The sequence below is a fragment of the Taeniopygia guttata genome, chromosome 19 (genome assembly GCF_048771995.1).
Source record: "Taeniopygia guttata chromosome 19, bTaeGut7.mat, whole genome shotgun sequence".
NCBI classification, from domain to species: Eukaryota; Metazoa; Chordata; class Aves; order Passeriformes; family Estrildidae; genus Taeniopygia; species Taeniopygia guttata.
Genome location: NC_133044.1, coordinates 2,915,068 through 2,932,563, shown reverse-complemented (window position 1 = coordinate 2,932,563; position 17,496 = coordinate 2,915,068). Strand labels below are relative to the sequence as shown.

The 17,496-nt window shown below is 50.3% G+C and overlaps 1 protein-coding gene across 4 annotated transcripts in view; it reads left to right on the top strand.

Annotated features, from left to right (window-relative positions):
• Window positions 1-17,496, top strand: part of RPH3AL (rabphilin 3A like (without C2 domains)) — a 39,573-nt gene that overhangs the window by 12,493 nt on the left and 9,584 nt on the right. For 3 of the 4 annotated variants that reach the window (XM_030287763.4, XM_030287764.4, XM_072937340.1), the window contains 3 exons: window positions 1,710-1,839; window positions 5,072-5,158; window positions 13,256-13,418. In XM_030287763.4, the coding sequence (XP_030143623.4) occupies window positions 1,710-1,839; window positions 5,072-5,158; window positions 13,256-13,418 (380 nt within the window). The remainder of the gene's footprint in view (window positions 1-1,709; window positions 1,840-5,071; window positions 5,159-13,255; window positions 13,419-17,496) is intronic. The other variant, XM_041719966.2, reaches the window with a different exon arrangement.

Here is a 17,496-nt window from a genome sequence, read left to right as displayed (position 1 = left end):
TGGGGGCTGCTGAGGCTGCAGCCCTGACACAGTCCCTGGAAAATGCAGGTGGTGCTGAGGCAGGAGCCTTGGGAGAGGCTGGGAAGGTGCTGGGTGTGCCCAGGGCGTGGATGGCTCAGGATCACTGCTGGCAGTGCAATCAGGTTTTTGCTTGTCTGCACCAGGCCCCTGGGATTTTGCCTGGAGCAGAGAATGAGTTTATGTTCTAGTTGGCTGAGCCCTCTGGACGGGGTTTGCTAGCTTGAATTATTTAATTTACAGCATCCTTTTGCTGCTGCAGGTTCCCATTTGCTCTCAGTCCTGCTGGAGGTCTGGCTTGAGCTCTCTCTGTGATCATCCTAAAGGCACTGGCTGCCTTTAGGGCCAGGGAGCTGGGCAGCCCTGCAGCAATTCCCAGCAGCGTTTGTGTTTGTGAGACAGGAAACCCCAGGGACTCCCAGCCAGGGCCAGATTCCTGCCTCTCTGCTTCCCTGTTTTTGTGTTAAATGTGGTTTTTTTTGTGTTTTTGTGATAAATGGGAGACCCCAGCAGCAGCCAGTGACCCTGAGGGCATGGCTGCTCCTGTGGTTGCTGCTGGAGCTGCAGCAAGTGCCACCCCTGCAGCTCCTGTGGTGAGGCATTCTCTGAAACGCCTTTTGTTGGCTCCCAGGAGCTCTTTTGTGCCAGAGTCCAAGTCGAGGATCATAAATCCGCTAATGGTGGCTCTCTCTGGCTGTGCAGCCTGAGCTCCCCACACGGGCAGCACCTCTTTCAAACAGCCCTTGCCTTGCTGCCCCACAGGCCCTGGTGGATGGGACATTAGCGCTAATGAGAGCTGGATTCACGCATGGCAGGATCACTCCCTGCTGCTGCTGTAAATGGCCTGGCTGCTGCAGATGGAGGCCTGAAGGTTGCCAAGCAGTGATCTCATGGCAGAGCAGCCTTGCTCTGCTGTCCACACCCGCCTTCCTCCCCTCTCCCAGCCCTGCTGTTGCAGCCTTTGTGCATGCATGTGTGTTTCCAGGCTTCCACATGGGCTGTGGCATGGAGCAGGGAGCAGTACTGGCCTTCCCGTGCCACAGCCAGGCTCCTTTTGGTCTGATGGCTTCAAAGGCCAGGGAATCTCAGGAAAACGGAAAGCTGGACAAGACAAACGCAGATCTGAACCAATGTGGTTAATCAAACGTTCTCCGTTTATTCAAGATAAGGTGGTGGTTTATATAAGCTTCTACATAGTTTACAAAAACAAAGACACTCTGATTGGCAAGCTAACATTGTTTACCTTATCCTTAAAACAGCCTACACCTTACACTATAAAACCTATACTAATTCACACCCAGACAACCCAGTGGTCCCCATCACACCTTAAGACTATTTCTATCTGCGCCACAAGCTCTGAATTTCTAACTGCATCAGAGGCTTGAAGGCCTCACAAGGCCCAAATCTGAGGCCTAGACTGGAGTAGCTCAAATTTCATCACTCATGTCCTCTTTCTCTCAAAAATGCTGCAACAGGCTTCAGTCATTTTGGTCTTTGGCCTTCAGTCTGGCCTTCCTGCTCTGCATGGGAATGGGCAAGTCAGTGCCTGCCCTGCTGCTTTCAGGGAAATGGAGAGGGCTTGGCAGGTTTAGCTCCTTTGCCCTTTCCCAGTGCTTTCCTACTTGCCCAGGTCTGAGCACTTAAAGCTTTTCCTGCAGTGCTGTGACCTCTGCTCTGCCTCCTGCCCGCAGGCGCCTGGTGGAGAGGCTGGAGAACATGAGGAAGAACGCCATGGGGAACGGCCTCTCGCAGTGCCTGCTCTGTGGGGAGATGCTGGGGCTGCTGGGCAGCTCCTCTGTCTTCTGCCAGGACTGCAAAAAGGTGGGTTTGGTCACACGTGCCTGTTCCTGGCAGCAGAACTCTGTAGGAAATGCCACCAGGAAGCTGGAGAGCTCTGCAGGGTTATTTTATTCTCACTGGTGCTCTCAGACCGTCGAGTTTGCTGTTGCAGCCCGGTGATGATAAGAGATTCCTCAGGATCCCAAAGCGCCTGAGCTGCCCTCAGTGCTGGGATGGGCTGTGCCAGCCCCCTTTGCATCTCCCAGCTGGGGTTTTGGGGGCAGGAATGTGCAGCCATCAGAGACAGCTCACAACAGAGTCCGTGAGCTTTGCTGGCACTCACTGCAAGGTCTGCCCTGAGACCTTCCAAGAGGACTCGAGTCCACCTCCAGCTCCAGCCCAGTGCAAGTTTTCCAGCCCTGAGCCTCAGGGACTGCCTGTGCTGTGTGTGCTGTTGCTCTGCCAGCACCCCAGGGATGATTCCTGCTGCTCTTGCCTCCACAGCCGGGGGGTTAATCTGTATTGCTGTCCAAATTACAATCTCCAAAGCAACCACCTCATCCTGCCTCTGCTGGGAGCCTGGTTTTCCTGCCCTTGAAGCCCATCTTCCCTGGGGACTCACCTCTGGGAGTTCCTTCATGCCAGCCTGTCGAGGTGAGGGCACCTACTGGGTGCTGCCGTGTTTCTGGCTGGGTAAAAGCTGCTGCTTTTCCATGGGCTGCTGGCTGGAGCACGGGAACACCCTTCTGTGGCACTGCTGGCTCTTGTGGGACACAGCTGTGGTGCAGAGCAGGCTGTGAGCTCTGCTGCAGAGCGGTTCCTCCTCTGGAACTCGCAGGATTTGTGCACAAGATTCCTTCCAAGGCAGTGCCTGGGAGAGGAAACACAAATCTTGGAGCCCCTGGGTCCTAAACCATGGGGAAAGCAGCTTTTAGGGAAGGGGTGTGGAAGGAAGCAGCAGTGAAAGGTCAGGGCTGGCGGAGCAGCGTGGTTTCTGTGCGCTGTGGAGGATAAAGGCTCGGGTGACAGGCAGGGGATTCTTGGCTGTTTCCTGTATTTCAGGCATGTGGAATAACAGGATGTGCTCTATTCCTGCCTTCTTCCCGTGGCAGTTCTGCCCTCACCTTGTCAGGAGCCAGCCAAGTCGTGTTGCCATGGGTCTTTTTAAAAAATTTCCTGTGAATCCTGAGCACTACTGAGGAGGCAGAAGCTGCTTCAGACACTTCCCAGCCCTGGCCCTTTGCAGGAGTGACCCTCAGCTGGTGGGACAGTGTGAGCCTGTCCCTGAGGAGGGCTGTGACCAGAAAACCCCAGAGAAAAGCTGGATTAAAAAAAAAAAAATTATTCCCTTTTTGTCTGGATTCTGTTGGGCAGTTCAGCAGCATTCATATCCAGGTTGATTTAAGTGAGATCCTTCTTTTCCAGGGTGTATTTTGCAGCTGCTTTCAGACTGGCTGCACTTTTCAGCTGTGTGCTAGCCCAAGGCAATTCTGCCTGGGTGCTCTGGGCTTCTCCCCTTCTGCTTTTTAATGTTGTGAACTCAGGGAACAGCCAACCCTTCAGCAGAGCACAGAGGGAACTGCTTGTTCCCTCTTGTCCAGGAATATCCATCACTCATGGAGTGCTGTGTGCAATAAGCAATTTGTCAGGGAATTATGGATTTTTAAAGTTCATATTTTTCTGGCAGGCACTTCTCTGGTACCGTGTCATTGCAGCACGTTTAATTCAAAACCAGGCATTGTAATGATGCACCTGAAACACAGCAAAGAATTTACCTTCAGCAAGTCCCTCCTGCTGAACAGAGCTTCTGCGCTTCTGATGGATCTTCTAGGTGCCATTCCTGCTTTGGAAATAATGTTTTTCATATTAGTTTTATTCTCTGGGAAACCAAGGCGTTGTGGCAAGACAAAGGTGTGTGCAAAGATGTGTTAACAACAGCAGGAGTGAGACAAAGCCCAAGGTGCTTTACCATGCAGAAGGGATTGATGTCATGTGTAAAAAGTGAAGGATGAGTGGGAGAGGAAAGTGCTTTGTCTTGTGTTTAATGAGAAATGGGGCTGCATTTAGTGCTCTTGATTTTTATGTCTTCTTCCGAGGGTTTGTGAGTGATGCTCAATTTCCCAGCTGCTCTGCAGAGAAGGGGAGGAGGAAAACACCCTTTTAATATTGGGATTTTTCAGAACTCGTGGCTGGGAGTAAAATCGGTTGGGAATTTCCACTAGAGGGAGCGTTTGAATGTGCTATCCGTGTGGGGATTGGGATTTTGGAGGGTATTTCAGGCTGGGCTGCTCCCTCGGGTTTTGGGTTGGGGGAGGGAGAATTTGGGCTCTTTGAGGTGGTGTCTGTAACTGAATCTGCCAATCCCCCTTGGCTTGGGGAGCACCATGCTGAGGGCTGATGCACCAGGCTCAACAGGTTGTTAATTATTGCTCTGGGAGGATGAGGGCAGGAATGGGATGGGGAAAATGAGACTTTCATCCCTGGACACAGGAGCAGCTTGGTGTGGGGGATGTGTAAATCTGGGGGCATCCAATCCTCGTGTATATCTCAGCAAGCTTTTGCTCTCCTCTTGTGAGTGGCTTTTGCACTGTGAGGATCAAAGGATTCATCCCATTTCTCATTCAAGCTGCACTGCCAGGGCTGATGGGCATCAGCTTCATTATGTAATATTGAGTGATTCAGGCTGTCAGTGGCGTGGAATGCCAGCAGAGACAGCAGAAAGGGCTGTGCAGAACCACCAGGCATTCAGGAAATGTGTGTAACCATGGCCATGCCCACTTGCCAAACAGCCACAGATCAAGCAGAGTGCGCTGAATGGAGGGGGAAATGTGGGATTTAACACACGTGTGTGAGAGGAGGAAGGAGAACATTTCCACTCTTGCACTTGTGCCTGGTTACAGCTGCTTTCCACGCCACAGAGACTGGGGGTCAGGATTTAGGGGAATAAAAAAGCCACTCTGGAAACACACCTGTGGGTGAGGGGGTTTGATTTGCCCTGGCCAGTTCTCTCCTCTCCCTGGAGTCAAGGGCTGTGCTGTGGATTTGCCTTTATCTCGTGTCCTTATAGCCCTGAAGCATCTTCCTGCAGTCAGTGGCTCTCCAGGAAAAACAGGAAATTTGTGCCATGGTTGAGGTTTTTAAGGAAAGCAAAACAGAGCTGTTGCTTCTCAACCTTCTCTCCCCCCGGGGCTGTGGAGAGCTGCTAACACCACCTCTCTCTTTTTTATTTTTTTGTTTTCTTTCTTTCTTTTTTTTTTCTCTCTCCTTGTTTCAGAAAGTTTGCACCAAGTGTGGGATAGAAACTGTTGGAGCCCAGAAACGTCCTCTGTGGTTGTGCAAGATCTGCAGTGAGCAGAGAGAGGTAAAACACAGCTGTGGGGAGCTGGGGCTCAGCAGCATCCACCTGCCCACCCCAAATCTGTGCACAGCATGTGTGGGCTCTTCCCTGCGCCTTGGAAGGCAGAAAATGGGATTTGGGAGGCTTGGCTGGAGGCCAGGCAGCCTCAAACACACACAGTGGTGACAACTTTGTTTTATGAGGGGGTGAAGGGGAAAAACCACACTTGCAGCTTGGCTTTGTGGGATTTTTGTAGCTCTGGCCATAAAGACATTGTTCCCTTACGCCCTTTCCCTCCTCACTCTGGCAAATAAACTTGGCTGACTCTTTTTTTAAATACAGCTTGAAAGATGTAGAGAATAACTGCAATATTTGTCCCACTAAAAATAACTAGAATTGCAGCCTTTAAATCTGTTTTCCTCCCTGCCAGCAAAATCCCATAACTTGCCAGTGTGTGAGAGTTCTAATGCAGGTCTCTAAATTTTTATATCCTTCATCCTTGACTTTACACTGCAAAAAAAAAAAAAAAAAAAAAAAGTAATGGGCTGCCTCAATTCTTGTCTGCCAGCCAGCATCCACCAACATCAGGGCTCTCTGCTCTGTGCTGAAGTGAAGTCTGGGAATTTGTTCTGTGATTACAGATGGATTTTCACTTGTTCCCATCAATTTATTTTGGCCTTTGGCTTGTGGTCCTTGAGCATCAATCCAGTCCAGCTATTTCTGACCAAGCTGCACCCAGCTGGGTTACCTGGGTGCTCTGCTAAATCAGTTTTTGAAGTGTGGTGAGAGTGTTTGTGCAGATGTTGGAAATGCTGATTTTTTTTTTTTAATTAGTTTTGGAAACTTTTCATTGCTTAGGTTTTACATTGGAGGGATTTTTTTTTTTTGTGTGGGAGCACCCACAAAGTCCATGTTCAGGTAAAATGAGGGATACGTGGATGCTGATAATTGAAATTATCAGCAGCAGTGTGGGTAGGGCAGGAAGAGAGCATTCCAGCTCCTTGGATTTTGATAACAATTTGATACACTGAATCATCTAGATGTTTTGAATTCCAGATAGAGATCCCAAAATAGAGAGCGAGGCAGGTGCAGGTATTCTCTGTGCTCTGCAGGGAAAGGCAGGGACTAAAATCTGCTTTATTTCTTTTATTCTGTTGGTTTTTTTCAATCTCGCTGTACCACTGTGGTTTTTTTCCTATTTCTTAAAAAAAAATAAGTAACCTGGTCAGTGGACAGAGAATATTGATGTGTCCAGCAGGTGTTATGTGTGGCCAGAGTGTGAGGGGATGATAACCTTGAGCATTCACTCTGTGAGCCCTGAGATACAGCCAAAGTACATCCCTGATGAAAATGGATGGACCTTTCCTTCTTAGACTAAATCACAGCCTCAACTTGCCTCTCAACACTTAGCTTCTGCTTTATTTTTCAATTCCCTGAAAGGTGGGTTCAAGTCTGTCTCCTTTTTTATTTATGCTGCTGCTGCTGCCCTGAACAGGAGGAAGTTGGGAGGGTCACAGTGTGGGCACACAGACATCAAATCATCCATCCCCTCTTCTTCCTACATGCCCTGCCTTTATTTTGGGGGTTTGGGAACTGAGAATTAGAGAAGCCTTGGGCAAGGAAGTTGAGGCAAATCAGAGCAAATATGGCCAGCAGGATCTGAGGCTGGTGGGGTTGGACATTCCACACACCAGCTAACAGCTGCAGCCTGTGGCATTGCCCACACCTCTTCATCCCTTCATTTCCCATGTTATTATTTATCCCTGCAGGCTGGAATTGAGCCAGCAGGAGTTTAGTGACAAATTAGGGTTGAGGTTAGGGTTAGGGCCCTCTTTTTGCTGCGTGGACAGCATCAGTGTTTGCCTTGGTTGTGATTAAATCATCCCCTTGCCTGGGTCAAAACCAGCACCAGAGCAACAAGCTGTGGCTTACATCAGTTCTCCAGCCAGAGCCCAGTGCTTGGAGCCCCCAGATCCCTCTGGGAATCCCATCCTCAGCCTCCCTGCTGCTTTCTGTTTCCTTGAGAGGCTCCTCTGGGAAGGCTGTGCTGCAGAGCGATGAGGAACGAGCTGCTCTGGCACTGCCTTGTTTCTGGAGAGTGGAGGTCATGGCTGGGCTCTGCCTGCTGTTTCCTGGGATTCTGACTGCATCCAGGCATCCCAAACAGAGCAGCAAGGGATGGGCAGGGCGAGGGGCTGTGGCTGCTGGGTTCTGGCAGAGCTTGGATGTTCCATCCCACAGGCATCCCCACACCCTGGAGTAAACCAGACCTCACCTGCATCCCTCCAGAAGCATTTGTCCCAGCTGTTTGCAGAGGGAGCTGTGGAAAATCCTTTGTTTTTCCAGGATTCTGTGGGTGCTCCCCTTTGGATGGTGTGGATTGTGGTTTAGTGCTCCTGCAAGCAAAGACAGAAGCAAATTCAGCCACGCTCCCAAGGGCAAGAATCTCCCTTCCTCCTCCTCCTCCTGGTGCCTTGCTTTGATCTTGCTTCCCCTTTCTGCAGCCAGAGGTGGAGGGCTGATCCCCTGGGTCTGTCCTGCTCCTGCAGCATCCCGTGGCAGCTCAGGGATGCTCAGCACTGGCTGTGGCTTTGCAGTGCAACTCGCTGGGAATGAGCTCCTGGGGCAGAAGGGTGGGTGCAGCAGCTGGCAGCAGCAGAGCTTGCCTGGCAGCACTGCTGGTGGGTAAATCCACAGCTGGAAGGATTCCCTGCTGCCAGGCCTCTGGCACAGCAGCACAGCCCATCCTAAATATCTGTGCCTGGCCAAAATCTGCTTGGCACCTCCTGGCCTGAAGGGGAAAAGGGACCTGCTGGGTTTTGTCAAATCCCTGCCCAGCCCTTTAACTCTCTGCACAGCCTTATTTTGACTGATAGCACCAGATTCTGCAGAGCACCTTCCTGAATTACCCTTCATACATATATTTTTATATACATATCCATAATTAGCGATGCTATCATTGTAATTAAAATCCTGTTGGAAGCATTCGTGCACATTTACATTTGAATTGACACATCCGGAATTGTAGGGATAATGAGAGCAGTTTCGGTGGGGTGGGGAGGAGAGAGAGCTTTTTTTCTTAAACTCCCTCAAATATAAAAGAGAGTGCCAGCTACCCAGGACCTGTTAAAAGTTTTAATTTGCCCTCTCTGCTTCACTTTCCTTTTCATTCCTTTTCCTTCACTCCACTGCATTTTTTAAGGCTGGCTGCATTTCTCATTTTATCACAATAAACCATGCAAAGATTTTTGTGCTGGAGGAGCAGAGTCATCTCCTCCCCTTCTGCCCCTGGGGCTTCCCTTTTCAAATATCCACTCCTACCTCTTGTAACACTGTAAAGCAACATAGCTTGGGGTCATTCCTGCCTGGCATGACGATTTCCTGGCAAAACACCCCGGGAATGCAGAGGGGTGTTTATTTTGGGTGACTCTGGATTGAATAGGAGCGATGTGCACCTGTTTGCAATTGAAAGAACTCATCAATAGCCTCTGCCATATTATTTTGGGGGTGGCAGCGTGTAGTTAGACTCGAAATAGTGTCCTCTAGAATAGAGCCACGGGTGGGGGGAAAAAAAAGAGGCCTGATTGAAAGGGGGATGATAAATGGTTGAAGGCTGGCAGGCACTGCAGCTTGAGAAACGTCGGGGTCAGGGGGGCGATGGATTCTGCTATTCCCGAAACAAAGCTCGGAATGGTAATTTCACTGCCTTTTAATTTCCTCTGTCCTCGAGTGCCGAATGTGGGAGTCGACAACAGATTGCTGTAAATAATGTAATTGGAAATCTCTGTGTTATGGAGAGGCAGATGAATGCAAATAACGAGGCCGAGGAGCGCTGGCGGGATGGGATGCTGCAGGCAGGCCATGCCAGCAAGGTCCTCCCAGGCTGCCTGATCTGCAGGTGCCTTCTCCTTCACTGTGGCCCACAGGAAGCTGCTTCCCCACCTTTTGGTGTTGCTGGTGGCAGCATGGCAGGATGAAGGTGGTGGTTTTCCTCTCACCTTCAAGCTCAGGTTGCTGTGAAGGGAAGGGCTGCAGGATGGGGACACTGCATGGCACGAGCAGGAGGTGGTGGAGCAAAATGTGGCTTTGTCACCAAGTGTGGTAATCCAGGGCTTCCCTCTGGCTGCCCTGGCAGGTCTGGGACCCTGGCAGGGGTCAGGAACCCCTCTGGACAGAGCCCCCAGAGACACTGTCTGTGATCTCTGCCCATGGAAAAGAGTTTTCAATCTTACAGGATGAATTACAAGCTCGGAGTGTTTGATATAAGTAATAATTAAGTGTGGCACGGGTGCAAAAGTAAAATTTTAGGATTCTAGGTTAGGGGTCCAAAGGGGACAAGATGGAGGAAATTGGGTGTGCCTTGTCCTTTTTCTCCTTCTTCATGCCCTCCATGTTTCACTGTGGTGTTGGCATTTTTCTGTTGGTTTAGGCTGGGGACACACTGTCCAACGTAGGTGACAGATATTGGCACGTTATTGTAAATCCAGCACAGGTAGTTTGTGGTATTTAATGTTTGTACCATCCCACTGAGGGCAGAGCCCCACACGCTGCCCTGCAGGACAGAGCTGCGGCAGGGCAGCAGAACATGTTAGAGATAAACAGAATAAACAACCTTGAAACAGCACAGACTAATTATGGCTTCTGCTTTGGCAGCAGGGCTGAAAGACAAAGACTTTCTACAATCTCAGAATCACCAATACCTCAGATTCTGACAACCAAGCCTAGATTGCTGTGAAGGGGAGGGCTGCAGGATGGGGACACTGCATGGCACGAGCAGGAGGTGATGGAGCAAAATGTGGCTTTGCAGGGAGGATTTTTCCTGATCATTTCTGTTCAGGGGATGTGGTTTGGTGAGGAGGACTCTGGGGAGGCTCCAATGCTTGTTAGGATTCCCTCAGCTGTGATCCACCTCTCTATCAGCAAATCCTAATGTTTTCCCTGTTCAGGAGCTTGTTTTAGCACTTGTATGCTCAGAGCAGCAACATGAGTCTCACCAGGGCCCAGTGATTCTGTGCTAGGCCCCATTTCCAGGCTGCACTTGAAAATACCCGATAAAATCCCCATCTGCTTCTGCGTGTGTCACTCCATGGCTGCAATGATGGCTTGATGCAGCTTTAAGGGGAATATTATCAGGGTTATAAAAGGAATTTCTCTGTCATGGCCACGGCTGTCCCTCTCCCTGGTGACATTCCAGCTCCACCCAAACTCAGGCTGCTGTGGGGAACAAATTTCACCTTAATGTGAACTGGTGGGAGCAACATTCTCCCTTCCTTGTCAAGAATAAACTCCTGCTGATAAATAAGAATATTATTTTGAAGGCTCTGTTACAGAAGTATTAATTTTAAATCAAGCAAGGACTTTGCTGTTAGGCCATCAATCAAATACCATCAATAGCAGTCAGCAACATTGAGTTTTGATCCAAGGATGCTCAAAATGTGCAGAGCAGGATGTGATCCCTGGTCCTTTGGGATGGGCTGTGCTGCAAACCTGGAGGGGCAGAGGGACTGAATCCATCCAGGGGAGAGCATCTTGCTGCAGTTATTTTAGAGCTGATTTCAAAACAATTTCACTGCTGCCATAATAGAACCAAACTCTATTAGAAGCACCAATTTAAAGGGAATATGTATGCAGAGAATCAATTTTATAGTGGCATTACCACATCAGAGCTGGGTGTGTTGTGTCATTAACTCTTTCTGTAACGACTTGCTTTGGGGTAGTGAGAAACCTGGGGGTGACCAGCCTTTGTTCCAGCCATCCGTGCTGTGTCTGATTGGTTTTATGGTGTGTCTAAATTGGAGCTCGCCTGAAGATAATAGGTCTCTCCAGTGCTTCAAATTAAATTACAGATGTTACAAGGTCTGTTCAGGGAGTGACTGTACCACAGGGCTGTTTCCTCCCCAGCAGTTCATCCAGGGAAGGCGTGTGTGCACCAGATCCCCAGCGTGTGTCAGGGGTGGACCATTTCCAGGCCTGTCCCTGTTCTCCTGCTGTGCCCTGTGGATGCAGCTGCTCCCAAAACCTCCAGCACACCTGGGCTTGCCCAGCCTGCAGCTCCTGCACGGGCACGTGTGCCTGAGCTCTGTGCGGAGATGTCTGCCCCACACTTCAAAATCTGCTGCGTTTTCTCAGCCAGCAGAGCCTGTTCCTGCAGGGTCCCTGTGCTGCTCTGCCATGTGCTGCTTGACAACTGCTGTGAGTCCCCACGTGCCAGCAGAAGGGACAGAAGGAGCTGTGCCAGCCTGTGCCTTGCCCACCTGGGTCACTTTGGCTGTTGGCACAGCGGAGAAGGAGCTGCTGAGGTGTCCTGCCTGCCAAACCCCCTCTGCAGCAGAACAACTTGCAGTCTTGGGGAAATTGGCTTCCCAGCTTCTTGCCTGGATGGCAGACTCCCCCTCCTGCTGGTGGTTACCCAGCAGGAGAACGTTGGTGGAGCTGTAGGATGCTCTCACCTGCTGGTTTGCAGACCCTGCTGTGATGCACGAGCCTCCCCCTTGCACGTGTGCTGGGTCACAGCAGTGCTCTGCTTTCTTCTGCTGGGTGGATTTTTTAAAAAACACATTTCCAGCTCCCCCTCTGCACTCAGATCACCTGCCCTTGGCTTTCAAGACCCCCAAACACAAAGATTTGAGCTCTTTTGGTGGTGCTGGGAACCAGGCAACCATCAGTGTAGTGGTGCTGCTGCTGTCCTGCTTTTTCAATGTCAGATTTTGTCACTACAGGTGTCCTCCTGAATGTCAGGTTTTGTCACTGCCCTCTGCTTTCATTAAGCTCTAAAGGCAAATTGCAAATGTACTGCTGCAATTAGGGATAGCTGCATTTGCACCCACTGCCATCATGATGAAACTGTGTGTAAAATGCTTTGGGAACTTGGAGTGGGAACAATGATGATCTCTTTCACTCTGAGCAGAAGTGCGAGAAGTAAAAAATGGTGGTTTTACTATGTTTACTTATTTTTGCCCTGGCTGTGTCGTTAGCTCATTATCAGGCTGCTGGAAGGCACACAAGAATTAGATTTGTAAGAGGCCATTTCTCCTTGTCCGAGCTGCCACCCTTCTCCCTTCCCCTGGCTTACAGCAGGCTTTATATTAAATATACTTAATAGAGTGCCTTCTTCATAAGCTGCATTAAAGCTAGATTGGAGAGGAGAGGCTGTTCTTCCAGCAGATATTACAGTTTAGTGCTCCAGGTCCATTTCCTGCTGCAGGTTCAGGTTGTTTGAGTGTTGTTCTGGGGTTTTCAAGCTCGTTACACGACCTGGCTTGGCCTGAATTGCTCTGTGGGATGAACACTGGGGTTGTGCTGTAGGTCCAGCATGGGGCAGCACTTCTGCCATCACCTTCTGCTCCTCCTTCCATCTGTACCTGCTGCTTCCTCACAGCTGGGAATTTTCAGCTGTGGAAGGAGGACAGAGATGAATCTGGGCTGACAAAGAATTTGGGATCAGAGCGAGTGGCTGGGCCGAGCTTGGTGGCTCGAGACCCTGGCAGGGGGCTGAGAGACCTTGGCACAAAGTCAAAATCACCTGTGGCTTCGATTTTAGCCCGTGGAAAAAACTGCCAACTTTGTGTGAAAATTTACAGGTTATAAGAGTTTGAGTTAATGTAACACAGGGTGAAAAAGTAGAATTTTGGGGTTTTTTAGAATGGTTCAGGAGGCAAGATGGAGGAATTTGGGCGTGTCTTGTCCTTCCTCTCCTTCTTCTTGTCCTCCAGCTTTCACTGTGATGGTGACACTTTTTATTGGTTTAGAGTAGAGCCACACTGTCTAACATAGATGATGGGTATTGGGAATTAATTGTAAATAAAGTACACGTGGTTCATAGTATAAAATGTAGTATTAATAGTATAAAATAGTATAAAATGTGAACACTGCCCTAGAGAGCAGACAGAATGCAATGGACAACTTGCTAGAGAGAGCTCAGCAGGTCAGAGAAAGAATGTTATAGATAAGAGAAAATAAACAAAGCAAAACTGTCACATCTGTACTTATTTGGCTGCAGGGCTGGGAGGAAAAGACTCTTTACAATCTCGGGGTCATCTTGACCACAGAACCCTGAGAGGTGGGGAGCTCATTTTGCTGTACCAACACCAGCTTAAGGTGTCCTGTCTGTGTCTCTGGCAGGTCTGGAAGAGGTCTGGGGCGTGGTTCTACAAAGGGCTGCCCAAGTACCTGGTGCCTTTGAAGAGCAGCAGCAAAGCCCTGGAGCTGCAGTGCCAGCCCCGGCAGGGCGAGGAGCCCGAGAGCGTCAGGAGCAGCCACTCCTTCACCTGGGCCAGGGGAAAAGGTTGGTTGTCCCACCCAGGAAGCAGCTGGGAGAAGGAGCTGGCTTCTCCCGTTGCTTCCCAGCAAGCAGGGAAGTTCTCTGTTCGAGGTGTTGTCCCGCATGGATGCTGGAGTTCCATGCTGTGGTGGTTTTTTGGAGGGTTTGCTGGTATTTAAGTGCACGTTGGTGGCCCAGATTAACCCCACTTCTCCTGGGTTGTCCATCCTTCAGCCCACCCCTGCTTTCTGCATTCCCTGCAGCCCTCACCTCACCCCACTGCTTTTCTGGGATGAGCCATGGAACAGGGAGCTGCCTGAGGAGCTGCTCCTGCTGAGCTCCAGGGGTTGTGTCAGTTTGGACAGCACTCTGCAGCCAAGGCTGAGCCAGGGCTGCTCCCATTCCCTCCCCCCTTGCTCCTCACTTCTGCTGCTCTGCTGGGCAGATTCCCCAAGTCACTGTGAGCTGAGTTAGGAATTGCTCTGCCAGCGTGTGAGCGCTGCGGAATCAGAGCTGCTGCCAGTCTGCTTTGATTTTCTTTCTCTCTGTGTGGATTAGCAGAACTGTCTGGCCTCTCCCCTTCTGTTTTTTGCTGTTAGATCCCCTTAGTTGGAGAAGACCTCTCGAGTGAAGCAGCTGCATGCACTCCTCCTCTCGGCAGAAGTGCAGGGGGAAATAACCTTTTAATAAAGAAACCCCAGGAGACTTGGGTTTACAAACCTGCTCTTCAGGGCCCAGCTAAGAAAGCACTCCCAGCCCTGCTGTAACTTCTGTAATTAAAGGAAAATTAGATCAACAATAGATGTTTGTGTTTCCCTCCAGGAGATGCTTGGAAGGAGTTATCTTAGCAGAGGGACTGATTGATGAAGTTGGATTTTGTTCACATGATAGAGAAAACATTGAGAGTTGAGGCTGTTGAGCCCAGACCTGACCTGCTGCTTAGTTCAGCTTTTCAGCTGAGTTCTGTGTTTTTGGATAAGGCTTCCCCATAAATACAGGCAGGAGCAGGGGAGGACAACAAAGTGACCTTTGGTAAGCTTTGATGTGGGTGGTGAGCTGCCTCCATCCCTGCTCTCTGATGTTTGTCTGGCTGCTGTTTTATAGGTTGGGTAATATTAATTTATAGCTTTATTTTCTGGTGCTTTCTTTCCCTGTTGCCCTTCTCTGTGAGGCTGCCTGTCCTCTGGCCAGCTTTCAGTGGGCACTGCAGGCTGTAATTCATCTCTGGAGCTGGAAGCTTGTGCATCTCCCCCTCCTTTTGCCTCCTTTGAAGCTGCCAGTGCTGGGACTCCTGCTGTTTGTCATCCCACAGCTCTGCCGTGGGCAGGGCAGCCTCCTTCCCCCGTGGAGAGGTGAATCCGTGGTATTGCCACGGGGAATGTGCAGCTGGAGCTGGGCTGAGCTGGTTCCTGACAGCATTTGTCAGCTCACACCTTGTCCACGCTCACCCAGCCACGTCCTTGCAGCTCGGAGCACAACCCCGGAGCTTGTTGGGCAGGATGTTCCTGGGAATGAGCTCTGGCATTTAACACTCCTGCCTCTGACAGGCTGCTCTCCGTGGGCTTTCCATCATCCTGGCCAGCCCCTCTGATGTGCTGGAGGAGCCAGCCCTGAGCTCTGCAGGGATTCAAGTCAGGTGGGGCCAGCCCAGCCCTGCCACGGCCCCTGGGCACTCTCCGTGCCAGGAGCTGGGACAAACTTCAGGTGCCCCTTTTTCCCCCTCAAAAGTGAGGGTTCACTGTCAGAACCTGTGAATTGGCTCCCACAGGCTTCCTTTTTCTTCCTCAAGGAAGAAAAGCCATCCCCACCAGGCAGAAGTTTTATTTTTGCACACCCAGTGTTTCTCCTGTGCTCGCTGACACTGGGATTTGCTGGTGCCTTTTGGTTTTCCTGTTATAAACAAGCAGTTGCCATGGGAACCCTGCTATTAATTAAGGCACAAATGTATTGTCAGGAGGGGAATAGCAGCAATATTTCTTTTGCTGGGCAGCAGCTCTGCTCCATGTGCTGGAATGTGGGTGGGATTCTGCGCTGGGTCAGGGGGAGGGAGCAAGAGCAGCAGGGCTTTCCTTATCCAGGCTCTGAGTTGTGCAGGAAAAACGTGGAGAGCAGCAGGGTGGAAACAGAAGTGTGATCCCTGAGCTGCTGCACTGTTTGGCAGGAGGGCTGGGGCATTTTCCTGTTCCATCCCTGTTGCCAAGCAGTGGGATGTGCCAGAGGCAGGGGGATGCAGTGCCCAGAGAGGGATGTGCTAGGGGCCACCAAGGTGGGCACCCAACTTGCCAACTTTGTGGTGGCAAAGCTGCAAGTTGTGCTGCTCCTGAATGGACAAGGGTGGCTCCAGCCACCTCTTCCTTCTTGGAGGATCACAGGGTGTGACCTGGCACAGGAGCTGCCCTCAGTGGCTCTGACAATCCTCATCTTCTCTCACTTCCCCACCTGCAGTGATGTCCCCTCTCTGCTCTGCTCCCCGTGCTTGCCAAAAATCAGGGGCTGTGCTCAGTGCTGGGGCAGTGATTCCCACGTGCTTTTGCTGGTTTTGGCAGCTGCAGGATGTGCCAAGGGCTGTGTGTGTGCCCTGCCCTGTGCTGGCAGCACCAGCGGGCTGGGATGGCTCTTCCTGTGCCAAAAACACACATTTAACAACAGATCCCAGCCCCAGCCAAGTGCTCAATCCCCTTGGCCTCAGCACAGCCTCCCCAGTCCTGATTTGGCTCTGGGGATGAGAGCAGCCAGCAGTTGTCCCCTCTGGCTTGGGGATTGAGCCACGTGTGCTGGGAGCTGGGCTCTGCCAGCAGCTGCAGGGCTCCAGGCTCTCAGTGAGTGACCCCTTCCCTGTGGAAATATTGCTTTTTTAGCAAGTTTTATCTTGGCAGATTTTATTTTATGAGTTTTTTTTTTTTCTTCCCAGTCAGCTGGAGATAGGGATAAATCTGTTCCCTCCTCTGAAGGAACAGCTGTCCAACAACTCCTATTGATATATCAGCAACTGCTGGAACACCAGATTTAATACTTCTGGGCTCTGGAAAGTGCCAGCAGAAGGTTTGGATGAAGGATTACCTGAAAGGGAGACTTTGGTGCAGTGAGTAAAATACACTCTTATTGGCAGCAGAGGAAATGAGAGCAGACAGGGCTGGTCCTGTGGTGCCTTTGAGTCATTAATATTTTCTTCCTCTTGTGCTGCTTCTCTCTGAGCTGCTGCATGGCAGCAGGACAGGCAGCTAAAGTCACCTCCACTGATTCACTGGGGCCCTCTCCAAATAAATCCTGGCTCCCAGCATTTTCTGAGGATTCATGGAGGAAGGAGCTATTCTGAGAAAATGGATTTTATGAATCCAAGAGAGAAAAAAAAAAAAAGATTATCACCAAGTGGAACAGGACTTCATTTTCTGAAAGAACTGAGCAATAAGATGGTCAGAATGAGTCTTGCAGCTGAGATTTGGATTATATAGGAAAAAAAAAAAAACATTCTGGTATGTTTGGATTGTTTTTAACAGTGTTTATATAGAACTCCCCACCTCTCCCAGGGAGTTCTGAAGATGTTTTTCCTGAGGTAGTAATGAAGATGTTTTTTAGACAAACCTTTGCTTTGAGGACTCTTAGCCAGCAGTGCAGCCTCCCAGATTGTAAAGGAGCCTTTTTTTCCCCTACCACAGCCCCTTTTCCTGCAGGGAAAGGCTGTGCAGGGTGTGTGTGAGGAGCTGCCTGCCAGGGCAACTTCAATAATGCTTTGCAATAACACTGGCTGCCACCTTTAATATCCTCAGAGACGTTAGCATTACTTTAGGTATTCATTCCTCCTTTTTTAAATGAAATATTTTGTGTAGTACAGATCCTTGAATACAGGAGTGTCTGCAGAGGTGCTTGGCAGGAATATTTGACAGCTCCTGCTCAGTGCAAGGGGAAGGATTCCCATCCTCCTGCCCTGGGGAGTGCTGAAGGGTTTGGGCTGACACAGAGGGATGAACTGACAGCTCTGTGGTTGTCACCTTGTTCCCCTGCACCCACGTCCCTGAGCTGGGGCAGTGGCAGTAACCCGGCGTGGGGTTTGTTCAGTCACAGAGAAAATCACTCCTTGTGGCAGTGGGAGCTTCTGGAGATG